Source organism: Brachyhypopomus gauderio, chromosome 6 (genome assembly GCF_052324685.1).
Source record: "Brachyhypopomus gauderio isolate BG-103 chromosome 6, BGAUD_0.2, whole genome shotgun sequence".
Taxonomy (NCBI): domain Eukaryota; kingdom Metazoa; phylum Chordata; class Actinopteri; order Gymnotiformes; family Hypopomidae; genus Brachyhypopomus; species Brachyhypopomus gauderio.
Genome location: NC_135216.1, coordinates 24,704,764 through 24,723,185, shown reverse-complemented (window position 1 = coordinate 24,723,185; position 18,422 = coordinate 24,704,764). Strand labels below are relative to the sequence as shown.

General features: G+C 50.3%; 1 protein-coding gene across 3 annotated transcripts in view; it reads right to left on the bottom strand.

Annotated features, from left to right (window-relative positions):
- Nucleotides 1-1,329: 1,329 nt before the first annotated feature.
- LOC143517413 (histone deacetylase 9-B) overlaps nt 1,330-18,422 on the bottom strand; it is a 30,278-nt gene continuing 13,185 nt past the window's right edge. For 2 of the 3 annotated variants that reach the window (XM_077009885.1, XM_077009883.1), the window contains 9 exons: nt 16,814-16,994; nt 16,376-16,493; nt 15,925-16,046; nt 11,581-11,715; nt 10,570-10,676; nt 8,751-8,873; nt 7,157-7,298; nt 4,518-4,720; nt 1,330-3,433 (listed from right to left, as the gene is read on the bottom strand). In XM_077009885.1, the coding sequence (XP_076866000.1) occupies nt 3,077-3,433; nt 4,518-4,720; nt 7,157-7,298; nt 8,751-8,873; nt 10,570-10,676; nt 11,581-11,715; nt 15,925-16,046; nt 16,376-16,493; nt 16,814-16,994 (1,488 nt within the window). In that variant the 3' untranslated portion in view covers nt 1,330-3,076. The remainder of the gene's footprint in view (nt 3,434-4,517; nt 4,721-7,156; nt 7,299-8,750; nt 8,874-10,569; nt 10,677-11,580; nt 11,716-15,924; nt 16,047-16,375; nt 16,494-16,813; nt 16,995-18,422) is intronic. The other variant, XM_077009884.1, reaches the window with a different exon arrangement.

Below are 18,422 nucleotides of genomic sequence, written 5' to 3'. Positions count from 1 at the left end.
GGCTACAAGCTAACCACAGTGATATCCCCTTTCGGCTGTGCTGGGGAGTAACGGCTTTTCACAGCAACAGGGATCTACGGAGGGATGCACAGGTTCCATTGGCAACGCCATATCAGATGGCTCCCATGGTCTCTGATCTGCCCGGTCGTATGTTGGCGGCAGGGAAAACGCTAGTAAATGCCAGAGCGCTGCTAAGCCTAGACTTCAAAGGGTTAACCTGATCCCTGAGCCCTGGCAAAGCACAGGGGGTTAACTTAATGTTTGCCAGTGGATCTCTGGTGCTGGGGGTTGTGGGAAAAAGCGTCGGCAGCGGCACAGGGGGGAGGCACAGGGGTCGAGACTAAAGCGGGGCTCGGGGCAGGACCCGACACGCTTGCAGGAACAGGGCTGACCTGGGAACAGGATTCCCATGTCCTCCGACAAAACATTCGCATATCAACTGGTCTGGGACCAGTTTTGTTTAACACAGGGATGCTGGTGTGACTGTGGAGTCTGGTGTTTACATGGATGAAGCCCCCAACCCCCAGTGAGCAGTAATGTCATAAGCTGGGTTTGAGTAGGTTAAGGGGTAAGCTGTAGAAACAGCTTTTATTTATAAACTTTAAACATCAGTGTAAACATGACCTAAGACCCAAGACCTTCCTTCTTGTTATTGTTCAAATCTAAGTTGAGAATGCTTTGAAAACAGCCTATAGAACAGGACACACACACACACACACACACCTACCTACCTACCTACCTACCTACCTACCCATTCATTCATCCATCCATCCATCTATCGTTGGTGGTCAAATAAGTTAATCAAAATATTTGTATGTCCTTACTGCTGATTGTACAGTATTTCTCTGTTCTTCTCACAGTAAACCTAAAGTTTAGTTCATATCTATGTAGAGGTGCATCATTAAGCCAATAAACATACTGTTCCAGTGGCTATCAGAGGTTATGTCAGCGTCTGGCTTGTTCATAATGCTGTACTGTGTGTGAGATCAGAAAGTGATATCTCAGATTTACACCCCGTTATGCACCCCGCAGGAATCATTCTGGCCAGCTGTGAATGTAAAAGAAACGGGTGAGCACACACACTCCCCCAGACACACTTGCACATGTGTTCACACACACAAACACACGCTTACACTTGCACACATATGCGTGCAAGTGCACACACACACACACACACACACACACAAATTAAATGAAAAAATAAAGACCACACACAGACTCAACGTCTGCCTCTACATCCACTATTCTATTCACATGTAAACACATCAGTATATTTTTACAAAATTTAATTTCCATGCACTTTGACATAAGAGAGAGGTGCAAAGTAGCTCAATGCACAGAGAGAACTTTATTTTTTTAGAAAAGAAAACTCAGTAAACATGTGAGACCAGGCTAAACAATGAAACAAGGTTAAAAACCTCTTCTGTCTATGACTCGTAACCAAGTCCTCTGAGTATTAATGGAACTTTCTGGAATTTTCAAACTAAATATCCATATTTTTTCATATTGGTGGTATACTCTTCTGCACCACAGTGCTTTCCGTCACTGGCTGGGTTTGTACTGAGCCTCAGAACACTAGAACTTCTTATAAAGATGCAGTGGCAGTAGCTCTTAAGCCTGTATCAGCATTTCCGAGTTAAAGCACACACTGCCCGAGATATTCACCCTCACCCTCACCCTCACCCTCACCTCACCCTCACCCTCACCCTCACCTCACCCTAGCCTCTACTATCCCAGCATGTCAAGGGGGCCGTGTAGGATATTTTTATTAATTCAGTGCATCTCGGATCAGGCCATCCAAAAAAAGAAAACCCATGATTGTGCAAACCTGCTTCCGTAAGCGCTTTTCCCTCCATCTTAAATCTTGCGCTGCGATCCTGGAAGGCTTGCGTCCTTAACATTTCCACATTTATGGGGTTTGTTAGTCTCGGGTTTTCTGGCTGAGATAACCTGCTCTTGTAAGGAGGGTCTTTGGTTGGTATGTGTCAGTACAGTCCCAGCCATCAATGCCAGTTTCTTACCAATTAACCAAAATTGATATTTGGTTCAAAAACACCAAACCATCCTTTTAACACAGGGACTTGGACAAGCCCAAATTCCTCGAAGCTCACATGACTTTAATTACACTTTGAAATAAACAGAAACAAACACTTTCAGAAACAGTCCTGGTGTCCAGAAAAGCAGGCCTGCACAGTGACAACCTTAATGAAGTCTCAAATGACCACAAGACTTGGCCTTTATCCAATCACGAGACTTGGCCTTTATCCAATCACAAGGACTTCTGAAAAGATGTCATGCAGCTTACACTGTTCCTCTGTCAGTTCATCAGCACACCAGAATGTAACTGGTCAAAATGCCCCTCGACGAAATCACACGGGACAAAACGAATTAACGTGGGAACAAACGGCGATGACCGCACATTTCGTCCCTGATCACACGGCGTATGTACAGTTTAACACCAGAAAAACTCGCTCTCTGGAGTTCCACAGATATTCCCACCCGAGGAGATATGCTGGTAAGTTCTTCAGTAAGGACCTCAGCGAGTCTACGGCTGCACGTCCCTGCGGTATCCTTACGAGTGCAATAAAATCTTGGCGGTCGTAGCTTTTCTTGGCGTTTCATGTGTAACAGTTTGCAGTAGAGAAGGGGAGCGTAACAGCACGTATCTGTGAGGGGTGGCGCTGTTTCCGTGGCAGTACTCGGCATCCAAGAGAGAGAGAGAGAAGCGTTTGCGTAACACATTATAGTACAACATCCTACAGCTTCCACGACTCCGACGGTCACACTGACCTGAGAACTAGCACGGCTTTTAGGAAGCGAAGAGAGAGAATGAAAAGTGAGGGAGGAAGAAGTGAGAAAGGAGGAGAAGATGAAGAGATGGAGAGTCTAATGTTGAGAAAAGAAGCATGGCTCCCTCGCTCTCGTTTTCTTTGTGCTGTTTGCTCTGTCCTTTCCTGCCATAATTCTCTAATTTGTTGTCTTTCAGCCACTCTCTTTCTCTTCCTCTCCATCATCCTCCTTCTGTCCATCCTTCTCCCTCCCTCCCTCCCTCCCTCTCTCCGTCTGGCTCCTCCTCTCAGACGTCCGTCTCGGTCATGCACCCGGCTCTCTGTTCGCTCTTCACCTGGAGTGGCGGAGCGTCTGTGTGCTGCTCCTCGCCCGCCCCCCTCCCCGCCCCCCTCTTCTCCTCCGCACCTCCACCCGGCCAGCCTTGCTCCATCCCACTCTCACAATCCAGGGGCTCCTCCTTCACCCTGATCACGCCCACCTGGGCGAGGGGGCCCTCCGCACCACCGCCGCTGCTGTGGCTCCGGATGACGCCAGCAGGTGGCAGCGTGAGCTCCAGGCATCTGGACTCCCGGGCCGGACCATCCTCGTCTTCCTCCAGGTGGGCGGCGGGGATACGTAGCTGCTCGATGGACTGGGACAACATCTGTACGCAGCACACACAGGCACAAACACGGGTCAGACACACCACAGAGGTCAGCGCTGACCCCATCCCTGCATCCTGTCTGTCGACCCACTCAAACTCCGGATCGGTTTCGTTCTGCTAAATGCTAGCGTAACACTGCAGTAAACAGGCTAAGGCTGCCTCTCCTACGTTCTGTAAGTGACCCATTAGGTTCATTATCTTTCCTTGTAAAAAAAAAAAAAGAAAAAAATAAAAAGTGGCCAAGTTCTTGTCCCGTTTGTCCTGGGACGAGGATGAAAGGCCCGGCCCGGTCTGCGGGAGTCCAAATGAAGTGGGTGAATTCTACACATGTAGGACTAAAGTGTGGCGAGCACTAGTGCCAGCCAGCTACACCCTCAGCCCTCGGGCCTTCAGGAAATGAAACCGAGGTGAAAGTCCTCAGTGCCAGCGAGAGAGGGGGGAGAGAGAGAGAGAGAGAGAGAGAGAGAGAGAGAGAGAGAGAGAGAGGGAGGGGGATGGGGGGAGTGGTGAAAGGAGCGTTAGAGGTAATGAGAGATGTGAGAGAGAGGCAGTTTGGACTAAGAGGAAGTGTAGGAGTGGTAGAACATGTGAGAAAGTCAGAGGAAGAGGACAGAACTGCTCTAGAACCTTCTAGAGCTACAACCAGAGGCCCATGGAGAGAGTGACTGACGTCCCAGAGAGAGTGGAAGAATGAGAGAGCATGAGGAGGAGGGAGGAAGACAGAGGAAAAGAAGAGGAGAGACATGAGAGGGGGATGAAAGGGAAAGAAGCAAGAGAATGAGAAAGAAAGAAAAGAAAGAAAGGGAGAGGTGAGGCCCTGGTAGTGTGGCCCCAGAATAAACATCCTGCTGGGATTTACCCACTTCCTGTCCTAGCCAGGCAAAAGCAAAGGGGTCTTTAACACACACACACACACTCACACACACACACACACACACACACACACACACACACACACACACACACACACACACACACACTCACACTCACACTCACACACACACACACACACACACACACACACACACACACACACACACACACACACACACACTCACACACACACACACACGCTCGCGGGTACCTGGCTGGCGTGCACCTGCTGCTTGTGCTTCTCCACGAAGTGCTGGTGCTGCTGTTGGAGGACGAGCTGGGCCAACGTGCCCTGGGGCAGCGGGGACGACTGCGTGCGGCTCAGCGGGCGGTGGCGGGGCGGACGGGGGCGGGCGCCTCCACCCGCACGCTCTCTCACCGCCAGGAGGGGAGGCACGAGCGCCGACACGCCACCTGGGAGCGGACAGGGAGAGGAGGAGATGGAGAGGGAGGAGAGGAGGTGATCGTCTCGAGGGCACGTGGCGTTTCTCTGTCTGAGAAGAGGAAGGTCTTTCATGTTTTGCTTCAGGGTGGCTGTAAACATCACGCTCAAATTCATCCATGTTAAAACAAAAATGTTTAGCAGTGTTTTCATGTTTTGTAGGGTAACTACTGCATATATATTAGGGGTGACCTGCAATAGTCGCTGATTCGACTATAGTCGACTATACCCCCTAGTCGACTATGAACGTCATAGTCGAATGTACCATTCTAACTGCATGGGGGTGCCCAAGGATGCAGCTAAGCATTAGTTGTTACATGAAATGTCTGTTTTCGTTATATATAGCCTTTTGTCAAATAAAATAATCCTAATTTCTGTTAATAAATATTTTAAAATGACAACAAGATGCATTAACAATAGGCATCTTCCTTACTACACATTAATAAATCACAACCTGCAGTTGTACAATCCAAACAAGCGGAGCTGAACACGCAACAGAATACGCGCAGCATCTGCCGAGATTATAACGGCTACTAAAAAACTTCTAAAGTATTTTGAAAAACATAAAGATGAATCAAACAAAGTAAAGTGCAAGTTATGTCATCAACGTCTTTCATTTCGCACGACAACAACCAACATGGCTTACCATTTAAAACGCGTAAGGCGAAAAAAACTTTTGTCGTTTCAGTCGTCTCGTCTCGTCGCGGTGCGTCTCGGCAAGTATATAAACATTTTTTGTTGTTGTTTGCTTTTAAACCCCGTTACTTGAACCTTTCCTTGTATTTTTTTGCTGTTGTGTGGCAATTGTTTTTGTATTTTCAGGCAGGCATATTTTGTTTAAAATATTTTTGACATTTTGCACAGTGCCTGTCTGACAGTTCGATATGCGCAATGCGCACTGACGGTTAATGTTCTCTAACGTTTCATTAAAAAATAAATAAGTAAATAAATAAAAGCTGAATAAAGCCAACCTACCGTGTTTATTCATTTATCTGAGTGTTTTAGGTTTTTACTTTGAAGAGGAAAAAAGTCCTGAATGAGAACGGGATCCCGTTTAAGGTGCTCTAAATAAAAAAAATAAAAAAAAACCCGATTCGACTATTAGTCGACTAAAGGGAAAAGCTGACGAATCAGATTCGACTATGAAAATCCTTAGTTGAATACACCCCTAATATATATATATATATATATGCAGGCCGGCAGGTCATGAGTGTTCAAAGTGCTGAGTTATGTTTCAGATTCACAGGTTTGTACTTGACATGCTACACTGTGCCATAAAACCCGTGTTCCTTAAGAAGAACAGATGCATGGACTTAAACAACACAGAGCTGGACCCAATCCACATTTGTGTAGATTCTACTGTTTCTTAGCAATATGCACACTTGATTTTCCACAGTGTTCCTCTGGAGGATGCAGTATGTTGAGGCGTTTGTCGTTCAAGGTGTGTGGTGATGGAGGCGTATGGTGATGAAGGTGTGTGGTGATGGAGGTGTGTGGTGATGAAGGTGTGTGGTGATGGAGGCGTATGGTGATGAAGGTGTGTGGTGATGGAGGTGTGTGGTGTTCAGGCGTTTGTCGTTCAAGGTGTGTGGTGATGGAGGCGTATGGTGATGGAGGTGTGTGGTGTTGAGGCGTATGGTGATGAAGGTGTGTGGTGATGGAGGTGTGTGGTGTTCAGGCGTTTGTCGTTCAAGGTGTGTGGTGATGGAGGCGTGTGGTGATGGAGGCGTGTGGTGATGGAGGTGTGTGGTGATGGAGGTGTTGGAGGCGTTTGGTGACGGAGGCGTTTGGTGACGGAGGCGTTTGGTGACGGAGGCGTTTGGTGATGGAGGCGTTTGGTGATGGAGGCGTTTGGTGACGGAGGCGTTTGGTGACGGAGGCGTTTGGTGATGGAGGTGACGGAGGCGTTTGGTGACGGAGGTGTTTGGTGATGGAGGCGTTTGGTGATGGAGGCGTTTGGTGATGGAGGCGTTTGGTGATGAAGGTGTTTGGTGATGGAGGTGTTTGGTGATGGAGGCGTTTGGTGATGGAGGCGTTTGGTGATGGAGGCGTTTGGTGATGGAGGCGTTTGGTGATGGTGGCGTTTGGTGATGGAGGCGTTTGGTGATGGAGGTGTTTGGTGATGGAGGCGTTTGGTGATGGAGGCGTTTGGTGATGGAGGTGTTTGGTGATGGAGGTGTTTGGTGATGGAGGCGTTTGGTGATGGAGGCGTTTGGTGATGGAGGCGTTTGGTGATGGAGGTGTTGGAGGCATATGGTGATGGAGGTGTTTGGTGATGGAGGTGTTTGGTGATGGAGGTGTTTGGTGATGGAGGCGTTTGGTGATGGAGGTGTTTGGTGATGGAGGCGTTTGGTGATGGAGGTGTTTGGTGATGGAGGCGTTTGGTGATGGAGGCGTATGTCACTCACCAGCTGAGAACATCTTCTGCTGTCGGTTCTGCTCCTTGAGCAGCAGGTGCTGCAGTAGCGCCTGGTGACTGTTGTTCACTTTCGGCGCCTCCCGGGAGACAATCGGCATGGTGCCCAGGGGCTCCGTGAGGGGTGTGGCAGGCTGTGAGGTGGGGAGAGAGGAAGAGAGAGAGAGAGAGAGAGAGAGTGAGAGAGAGAGAGAGGCTGATGAGATATGAGCACCCCCTGAAGAGAGAAGAAGGTTTTGTACTGATGACAGGAGGATTTTGGGTATTTCCGCTGACTCTTGGAAATATTCAAAATTCAGGCAAGCTGCACACAATGTCTCTTCAAACTTGATGAAATAATAGTGATGAGAATTCTCATCAGGCTGCACGTCATTTTAAAAATCCCCTCATTGCTTTTGGTTTATGTACGAATGGAAGAATTTATTACATGAAAAACTTCAAAGTGCAATGCAAACGTTGCATGTTCAAAGCATCACGTGAGCTCCATAACAATTCGAGTACCTGCACTGGTGTTACGAGGGCAGTTACAAAGCCAGTTCCTTTACACTTTTATTGTACTGTGATGAATGAGGCGATAAAGAGCCAACCCTGAAACCCAACCCTGGTGCCCCCTATTTACTCAAGAGCCCGAAAGCTTTCAGGTCAGAGGTCTCAGCCCCCGGTTGTGCAGTTAAGGACCTGCATTAGCCCAAGACTGGCAATACAGTCCGTCTCTCTGTCTCTTTCCCCCTCTTTCTGTCCTCTCACTTTCTGCTTTTCTCTTCCTCCATCTTGCCCTTCTGCTTTTATTCTCTCTCTCCCTCCTCTGGGTCTCGCTCTTTTCTCCCTCTGTCTCACTCCCACTTTCCTTCTGCCTCTTTGGCCTCTCTATTTCTCTCCCTCCATTTCCCTCTCTCTCTCTCTCTCTCTCTCTCCACCTCTACACCTCTCCAAAATAAACCCCAGCGCCTTGCTGTCTCCCCATAGTCTCGTTCACCTGGCAGACTCCAAAACGAGACGTATGACTACACTCCCCTCGCCGAGGAGGTTTCTGCTCTCCTCTCCTCTCCGCTGCAGGAGGAGAATTCCTCATACGGTATTTTGCGCTTTCTCCAGAAATAGAAGAGAGCCCGATGGCTCACTTACTGCTAAAAATACTGTTTCAGATACCTCGTGTTTTTCTAAGAGGATCTATTCATATCGGCTCCCCATACAGTCTGAGGTCTACGCCAGTATTCCCAGAAAAGTCTCAGTAGAAAGTAGAGTTCTGGTATAAGTGCTCATTTTTAACCTCCCAAGGCTGCTTATGGGTATAAGTGGCAGAGATACACAATGCAGCTCTAACGCTGCCTATCTCACTCCAGCAGAGAGCTGTTATGGATCATGGTTGTCGGTGCCTAATTCACACCGATGATTAAGGCCAAGCCAACAGAACTGTAATCTACAGTGTGAGATTTGCTGAAGTGGTTTAGGTAGCTGAGAACAGCGCGGAGTGACACGGTTATGGTGCTCTAGCAGTCTGACGTTGGCAGAGGGACTGAGAGTCCCAGTCCGGACGACGGCCTTGTGGGCCTGGTTCACCCTGGAGGACTCCGAGGGTCACTCACGCTGGCTGGAGCAGGTCCAGAGTGGAAGCCGAGTGTGAGGTTAGGCAGAGAAGGTGAGGTGTAAAGATTCAACAGAGTCATGGAGCCATCTGCCTTCACAATACCCCCATGTGGCAAATAACTCTGGAGGGGAGAGAGAGAGAGAGAGAGAGAGAGAGAGAGAGACAGAAAGACAGACAGACAGACAGACAGACAGACAAAGCAGGAATTAAACAATGTGAGATGTCTGCATGCTTGTGTTGAATTCCGCAAATCTGAAATGATGTTTGACAAGTCTCACCACTCACAACTTTCAGTGTTGACAATACACCAAAAACCTTTGTGGTTCACCGCTATGGCCATCATATAACCTCTGTTAAGTTATATCTGTGACCCACACTGGCCATCATATAACCTCTGTTAAGTTATATCTGTGACCCACACTGGCCATCATATAACCTCTGTTAAGTTATATCTGTGAGCCACACTGGTCATCATATAACCTCTGTTAAGTTATATCTGTGAGCCACACTGATCATCATATAACCTCTGTTAAGTTATATCTGTGACAGATTTAGCCACTGAGGCATGATGGCAGAATTAGCCCACTCATCTCAACTGCCTGTCTGTGTATGTATATTTGTGCATGCGTATGTGTGTGTGTATGTGCTTGTGTGTGTATGGATATGGGTGCAAGAGTGTGAAAATGTGTTCTTAAGGGAGTCAAAGGAGCTCAGATCCTCAGCTCAAGCAGGACGTCTCACTACTAATATAAAGACACACAGGGACACACACACACACAAATTCTAGATTTTCACCTTCTTATTACACCCCTGGGGGCAGTGAAAAGGAAAGCTTAATGTAACGAAAGCTCCGAAAACACCATGCCAGGTCTCCATTAGACAAACAGGAAACCCCATGTCTACAGCATCTGTGAGTGACTGAGGTTGTGTCAATAATGTACAAAAGTGTGTGTGTGTGTGTGTGTGTGTGTGTGTGTGTGTACTCGGCATGGGGGGTCCACAGATTCCAACGCCTGGGATAACAATTAAGCTCTAAACACACACACACACACACACACACACACACACACACACACACACACACACACACACACAGTCTTAAGACAGTCCCTCCTTGCATTTCGCTGGAGAGTTATGGCAGACAAACACAAACAGGCCGTCTCTGGGGGCCGTGTGTGAAGATGAGCTGCAGAAAGAGCTCCATTGTGTCCGGGGGTCCCGCAGAAGGGGGGCGGGGGGGGGGGGGGGGGGTTGGACCCACACACTGGCCTGCAGCCCAATGAGGAAATGCTTGGGCAAAACTTCACAGGGCCCCCCACCCCCCCACACACATACTGCCCCCCTTACTGGCGGTGTAGCCAGAAACCGCAGTACAGAGCGGAAAAGACCCGCCAGTCAGAGGAACGAGGCCTGTGCTTAACACACACACGCACTATTACACTAGCCACACACACATGCTCACACTCACTATTACACAAGCCCCCCCCCCTTCATACACACACACTAATAGCCCTGTGTCATAGCTTAACAACAAAATAACTGCAGAATGCATAATAACTCGCTCTACAAAACACACGTGGTCATTAGGGGTCTGGGGGGGGGGGGGGGGGGGGTGGAGTCGCTCTGGGGCCTGATGAAATCATGCTGTGAAGAAGAATGGCGTTTTAACAGTGTTGTCTATGACACCACCCTGCTGACTGTGACGAGGGCCTGGACCAACACGCTCTGTGTGTGTGTGTGTGTGTGTGTGTGTGTGTGTGTGTGTGTGTGTGATCCTGGACTATGGTTATGGACTGACATACAGCAATCTGTGGTACCTCTATTTGGGTGGTGCAGGCCCGATAGGTGGCGCCATTCTCTGTGCCACATAAGCCAATAGGAGAGCTGGGGCCGGAGCTGGGAGAGCTGTCATTGGCTGAGGAATCTGAGTGAGAGATAAAAGAAACCTTAGTATTGGTGTATCATTTATGCCCTGCCCAATGAATTCAGCTTAATTCAATATAAACTGCCAATATGTTTATAGTGCATGGTTAATTTTTGTTTGTTGTTCACAACATAATGAATAATGTACAGTCAACACCGAACGCCCGAACACACTGAGTCCTGCTGCTGGTGTCAGTGAGGTGCGGTAATGTGGTGTCCGTGAGGTGCGGTAATGTGGTGTCCGTGAGGTGCGGTAATGTGGTGTCAGTGAGGTGCGGTATTGTGGTGTCGGTGAGGTGCGGTATTGTGGTGTCGGTGAGGTGCGGTATTGTGGTGTCGGTGAGGTGCGGTAATGTGGTGTCGGTGAGGTGCGGTAATGTGGTGTCAGTGAGGTGCGGTATTGTGGTGTCAGTGAGGTGCGGTATTGTGGTGTCAGTGAGGTGCGGTAATGTGGTGTCAGTGAGGTGCGGTATTGTGGCGTCAGTGAGGTGCGGTATTGTGGCGTCAGTGAGGTGCGGTATTGTGGTGTCAGTGAGGTGCGGTAATGTGGTGTCAGTGAGGTGCGGTAATGTGGTGTCAGTGAGGTGCGGTATTGTGGTGTCAGTGAGGTGCGGTAATGTGGTGTCAGTGAGGTGCGGTATTGTGGTGTCAGTGAGGTGCGGTAATGTGGTGTCAGTGAGGTGCGGTAATGTGGTGTCCGTGAGGTGCGGTAATGTGGTGTCCGTGAGGTGCGGTAATGCGGTGTCAGTGAGGTGCGGTAATGCGGTGTCAGTGAGGTGCGGTATTGTGGTGTCAGTGAGGTGCGGTAATGTGGTGTCCGTGAGGTGCGGTATTGTGGTGTCAGTGAGGTGCGGTATTGTGGTGTCAGTGAGGTGCGGTAATGTGGTGGGCGGAGCGTCCCTCACCGCTGGGCTCCAGGGGGCGTTTCTTGGGCGGGGTGACGAGCACACTGCCGTCCCGGCGACGCTGAATGGGTCCGCTCCGCCGCTCCGAAACCTTCTGCTTCAGCCGCGAACGCACCTTCAGGTTGGGCTCGGACGCTGGGGGGAGGGACACAGGTTGCTTGCGATGAGCCAACCGATATGAGGGAGACACTTTTGTGCGCAGTTAAAATTTTGTAACATGTGACCCATAAATGCCAGTAAAACTGTTGTTATCCATACATTCATGCCACTGGTGAACTGAACCGAGGGAAACAAAGCTTGTGTAACACACACACACACACAAACACACACTGCAACACCTACACAACTAAACAATGTTAGAAACACAATGTTTGAAACCATGAATATTGTCTCACCAAAGCATTCTGGGATAGGTCTTAGCAGTCATGAGGACAGAAGTGGGCAACATGGTGGCCAGTGTGGGTGTTGGTGGCTGGGGCACCACACACTACAGTGAGTGTCACTCCACTCTGCCCTCCCTGAAGTGGGCTCCTCTGAGCCAGGGCCCACACACACACACAGCTTTGCCAGACCGTGTTGTGTATCACGCTAGGAAAGCAGGTACAAGGAGACTCTGGCTTGATTACAGCACTTTCTCCCTACCCGCTGGGAGCTGGGAAGATTTATCTGGGCAGAGATGATACAGAATATGAGAAGCACTTGCACTGCGCACTGGTACGCACTCGAGCACACGCATACACACACACACACCAACACCAGCCCCAAAAACATTCTCCGTGACTCCTATGCATATTTTATCTGCTCATGGATCTTGAGGACACAGTCACACACTTCTACAAGCGCTGTTAGAAGTGTGTGACTGTTGTCTTCATTCTCCTGTTTCATTCACAAGAGCGCGCGAGCGTTTGCGCGTGAATGGGCGTCTGGCTCTAACGTTCATTCACGTTTTACGCAGACATAATCAAAGGCGAAAGGATATTTACTGCCGTTGTAAAACCCCAGTCTCTCTGGAGTTGACGCTCGTTAGGGGGAATGCCCATTAGCTTTATTATCCGAGCGAAAACGTTACAACTGATTAAACGCAACCACACGCTTGATTAAGAAGATTGGACGGTAGTGAGAGGAACACAAGTGGACCGTCATCAAAAGGATGCTGTCCGGTTGAAGGCGAGCCATCACCACGACAAAACACGGTCACGACACATGATGAATAAGGGCTATTAGAAAAATACCACAGAAAATATTTGCCCAACAATTACCGGGGAAGGATTTACACGTTTTTAATTGGGAGCGAAAACACGCGGCCCTGGCGTGGTGTTTACGTTAGGCCGCGTCATTAACGGGCAGTTCGGACGCGCCCCGATTTAAACTTCCTTACGCAAACACGAGAACGAGGCTCCCGGGCCCGCGCGGAAGCAAGATGCCGTAAACCGTATTATGTCACGTGCACCTGCACGATTTTAGCTTGCACTGACCAGCTCCACGTGTTTAGCTATGCTGTATTATTACAGTGGACTTCACACAGCGAGGGCACAGCAGAAGCACAGAGCTGTCCTGAGTTTAATCTGTCCAGTCATGTGTTTGAAACTGCAACTTTGAAAGGTATTCTCTTATTCAAAACATATACCTCTCCCTCTCTCTCTCTCTCTCTCTCTCTCTCTCTCTCTCTCTCTCTCTCACACACACACACACACACACACACACACACACACACACACACACACACACACATATTCCTCTCTTTCCCTTTTAGCCTTTCAAGTCTTTCTTTTTTTCCCTTTTATGTGTGGTTGTATGTGTGTGCATGCATATATGTGAGTGTGTGTGTGTGTGTGTGTGTGTGAGTGTGTGTGTGTGTGTGTGTGTGTGTGTTTGGGCCAGGCTGTTCACCTTCTCCTCCTGCTGTCACCTCTCCTTAAACAAACAGTCCTGCCACCCTCACTGTCGGATCTCCCAGCCATCCCGCCCACCTGTCAATCACTCGCCCACGGAAGGTCCTGACCAGGGCAGAGAACAAACGCCACCTTTATGATCCCCCCACCCCACCCCCACCCTACTCCGCCCTGGGTCACCCCCCCCACCACCTCCACCACCCTCCCAGCCATCTCACCCCCTGCCAGCCAGAATCAGAGCGGGCTTCTACACAGACAGACAGGAAGTGGGGGCAGGGTCCTACCAAAAAAAAAAGAAACACACATATCCCAAGCGTTAGAATGAATTCTACATATTTAAGCGTCACATACATCACGCAGGGCAGAGATCACGCAGCTGTCATGCCTGTTCTGGTCAAGTTAGGCTCGGCGAGATGGGCGCTGGCCTTCTGGGGGGGGGCTGGGGGTTTCCATGGGAGTTTGATTGTCCACACAAAAAGTAGCCACTTAGTGGGCTGTGTTTTAATTGGCCGTGCTGCCCCATCTCTTTTTTTTTTTGCCTCTATTTCTGATCTATGGGCTGAAACCGGAGCCACAGGAAGTGGTCCTGCAGACCGTCTTGTCAGCACAGACAAATTATTCCACCAACAACACAAAAAAAAGGGGGAGACTGTTTTTCTTTTCTTCGTTTTTTTTCCCTCCTGCGCTTCGTTCCTATAGTTTTCATATCTCCTAATGCACGCAGCTGGACAGCACCCTACAAAAATCCCTTACCTGCGTTATTAAAGGAGGATGAAAGGCAAGTCAGACCAGGGCTGGACCAGGGCCCTGAGAGCCTGGAGCTCCGGAAACGCTATCCCCAGAGGGACTACGCCGTTCCCGCCCGCCGAGTTGCACGACCCCCTTCCCAGGTACCCCCCGCCCTCCCCCCCAGTGTTCTGGAAATTCCACAATCACACACACAGAAAGAGAGAATGCCTGGATGAAAATGAGACCTATTTTACAAGTATTGCTAAAAAGATCCCGGCCTTATCGCGCCTGCTGCTGTATCGTCTTCCTGCACATACGTGGCTTTGAAGTGCACGCGGACCTGGCAAGGCAGACGGGCACTTGGGAATATCCGGGGACTGTGGCCAGGGCCTGCCGTTCTTCCGGAAGGTTCGCTGAGCCGGACAAGGGTTGCCGGCAAGGCTCAGCTGGGCTGCTGGTTAGCCGGGGACGATCTTAGAGTCAAAGTCAAAGTCAAATTTATTTATATAGCGCTTTTCACAACACATGTTGTCACAAAGCAGCTTTACAATCGTATGGGTCCAGATCCCTAATGAGCAAGCCAAAGGCAACAGTGGCAAGGACAAACTTCCTATGATGGTGGGGATTAAGAAGAAACCTCTGGAGGACCAAGATTCAAAAGGGAACCCATCCTCCATTGGGCGGCCCGTTAGCACAAGTCCATATTTGTGGTCAAAAGGTGGTTCTATAGTTATAGTTCTGGTTCTAGTTCCCCGGCCAAGTAGTCACAGTCCCTTCAGTGGAGATGGTGGGCCTCAGGTAGGAACTAGCATCAGGCACATCCAACCCTGGCATCAGTACCTCCACCGGCAAACCAGACCATCTCCTAGATGTTTGTAGGTGCTTGCATGCAATCGTCTTAGCATGCAAAAAGATAGTCAATACAGGTTGAGCGTGTGGGGGGAGGTGGCACCAGCGTCCCGAGGACGAGAGGAAGGCATTAGCAGAGAGGTGGAAGGTCAATGGGCTAAATGAAGCACTCGCAGAATAACTAGCAGAGGTGGAGTGGCCTTACTGGAGAAGCGGTAGGAGCTCGGGACCTAAAGCCAGTGGCCCCTGCCCTCTTGAGCAGCCCCGTGCCCAGGCACTGACCCTGCTCCCCCATCCACCCTCCAGCCCTGATTAGGGGCCAGGGCTGCCAAGGCCCTCGGCCCTGGCTCGGGCCCAGTGCCTTTAACCTCTCCTCTGGGTAATTGTTTGCAAAAGCCCCTCTCTGTGCGCCCCAGGGCGTCGCTCGGGCGCTCTGGCGGGGGCCGTTCTCGCCAGGCTGACCCTGAAGGTAAACAGGGCCACTAGCAGGCCTCATTAGCCCCGGCCGCGGGGCGGCTGGGCCTCCGTGACACACGCAGCCGACCCCTGACCCCTGTGATTAAATATCGGCCAGGCTCATCTGCTAACATTTAGGCAGTGCCACCAGCCTCGAGCCCCGGCGACACGCTTCTAATGAAGCCGTGTGACAATACGGCTCCACTCTCACACACGTCATATACAACACACACAGTGCACATGACGTTTCCACCCACTCTCTTGCCCTCCCTCTTAACCGTCCGGGGGTAAACGGCACCCCCACCACACGCCACTTGGTTCCGGCCCCATCAACCACCCAATCTCCACCCAAAAAATCACAGCACCATCCGGGCAGTGATATTTCTGCTCAGTGACCTCCGTGCTGTGACCTGTCTACCTGTCTTCCTGAGGGGAAAGTCCTCCCTGGTGTCCAGGCCAGACGGCAGAGGAGATTTGAATGTGGGGGGCGTCTCTCCCAAAGGGGGCGAATTCTGCTCCATGGACACATGCTGACTGGTGCTGTAGGAAAGAAGAGGAAACGTCAATGTGTGACGACTGCCATAGAGACGTGATTCTGAGCCCAGAGGAGCCTTCTTGCCCCCGCTGCCCGGGTAAGATCGAGCGCCCGCATCTGCAAATCCTGGTTCGGTGTTGCTCCACTTGCCCCTCGTGGCATCATCCCTCAGAGGCTAAAACTAATAATCCGGCAGAGCACGGAGAAGGCAGGAGCCGCAGAGGTGGCAGAGGATATCGCAGGGGGAGGGGCAGGGCGGGGCAGGGGGAGGGGCCGGGCGGGGCAGGGGGAGGGGCCGGGCGGGGCAGGGGGAGGGGCAATGCCAGACACGTACATGTACCAGAGTTTGGAGCGCTGGCTGAGTGGGTGGCAGGAGGGGGGCACGTCTTTCGCCGTTTTGCTCAGCAGGAAGTCGTGCAGCTTCTGCCGTACCTCCGTGCTGGCCATAGCACCTACAGGGAGTACAGGCCTGGTTAAAAACATTACTACAAACAACTTTGATCAAGTGTATGAAACGAAGACTGTGCTGAAAACTCCCAAGCAAAATGCCTCAAAGCTCTGTAACAATAGGATAAACTGCCTAGTGGTGCAAATGAAGCTTCATTCAATTTAAATGTTCTGTCTGCTGAAGCGCCAGTCAGGTAGTTAAAGGAATAGAGACAAATGTGCAAACAGTGCCACCTGGTGGTGCCAGCAGAATTCTGCAGGACCAACTTTATGGGCCCTGACTGATCTTTAACAAATCTCCTCCCCGGGGCCGGCATGCCCTCACTCTCTTTGGAGCGTTCCTTCTTCCTGTGGGCGAGCGGTTGGTGCTGTGGGAGTGGCAGCTCCCTCCGGGGACGTTCTGGCTCCTCCCCCCGCATCTCCTCCGGCTCCTCCCCCGTCTCCGCCCTGCGCTCCTCGGCCAGCGCCTCCTGCTGCTGCCGCAGGGTGAGCAGGGCCTGCTGGAGCTGGAGCAGCGAGAGGATTGATGAGTGTGTGTGTGTGTGTGCATGTGTGTGTGTGTGTGTGTGTGTGTGTGTGTGTGTATGTGTGTATGTGTGTGTGCGTCCGTGCGAGTAGGTGTGTGTGTGTGTGTGTGTGTGTGTGTGTGCTTGCGTGCGTACATATCAGTCTCACATGACACAACTCGGCATGCTTCCTCTACAGCAGACAAACTGTCAGCAGTTTGGAAGTGACTCACAACTACACACACTGACAGTGTCAAACACCGCCAGTTCTAACTAACCAACACTGCAGGGGCCTATAAAGCTCTGGCTACACCGGAGCAACATCAGAGCCAGTTAACCCTGCGAAGGTGGCAGCAAGCCTGTTCACGCCCTTGACAAACACACTGGCATCATGCAACAAACACAATGCTAATTAAATGTGTCCCTACTTTATAAGTCCCTACTTAAGCCTTGAATAATATATTTACATACAACAGCTCTAATATAGAGATTTATGAATGCATACAGAGACAACCACAGGGCATTCAGACAACCGCAGGCAATGTCATGCCTACGCTTGCTGACATAAGCAATCATAAATGTCTATATAGGGTTTATGAGAGCATTAACCATGTGTTGTAAATTTATTTTCTTTTAGACCTCAGACATGGATGTTCAGATGAATTACTATCAACACAGACATCTAACTGCTAAATCAATAGACTCAGGAGAAAACCTCTGATTTGACATGACAGGGGCAGGACAGCGGGTTCAGACGCTGTCAGTCAGCCAGATGGGGAATAAGTGGCTAGCTTGAGTGATGTCAACACTCATATAACTGCACAAATGTAAGTGGGCGGAGCATCCGGTAATTATGCAGTACCTAATCACACCTGTGAATGAGTGGAGAAGTGCACGTCACTGGGGAGTATGTGTTAATGGCGAATGTACAGTATGTCAGTGAGCTGGGTATGTTAGTGGGGAGTGTTTATCGCAAGCGAGTGTGTGTCGTAGGCAAGTGTGCGTGTCGTAGGCGTGTGTGTGTGTCGTACTCGTAGACGTGTGTGTGTGTGTCGTAGTCGTGTGTGTGAGTGTCGTAGGCGTGTGTGTGTGTGTCGTAGGCGTGTGTGTATGTGTCATAGGCGTGTGTGTGTGTCGTAGGTGTGTGTGTGTCGTAGGCGTGTGTGTGTGTGTGTGTGTGTGTCGCAGGCATGTGTCATAGGCGTGTGTGTGTATCGTAGGTGTGTGTGTGTCGTAGGCGTATGTGTGTGTGTTGGAGGCATGTGTGTGTGTCGGAGGCGTGTGTGTGTGTGTCGGAGGCGTGTGTGTTGTAGGTGTGTGTGTTTATGTGTCGTAGGCGTATGTGTGTGTCATAGGCGTGTGTGTGTGTTTGTGTTGTAGGCAAGTGTGTGTGTGTGTGTGTGTGTGTGTGTGTGTGTGTGTGTTAGC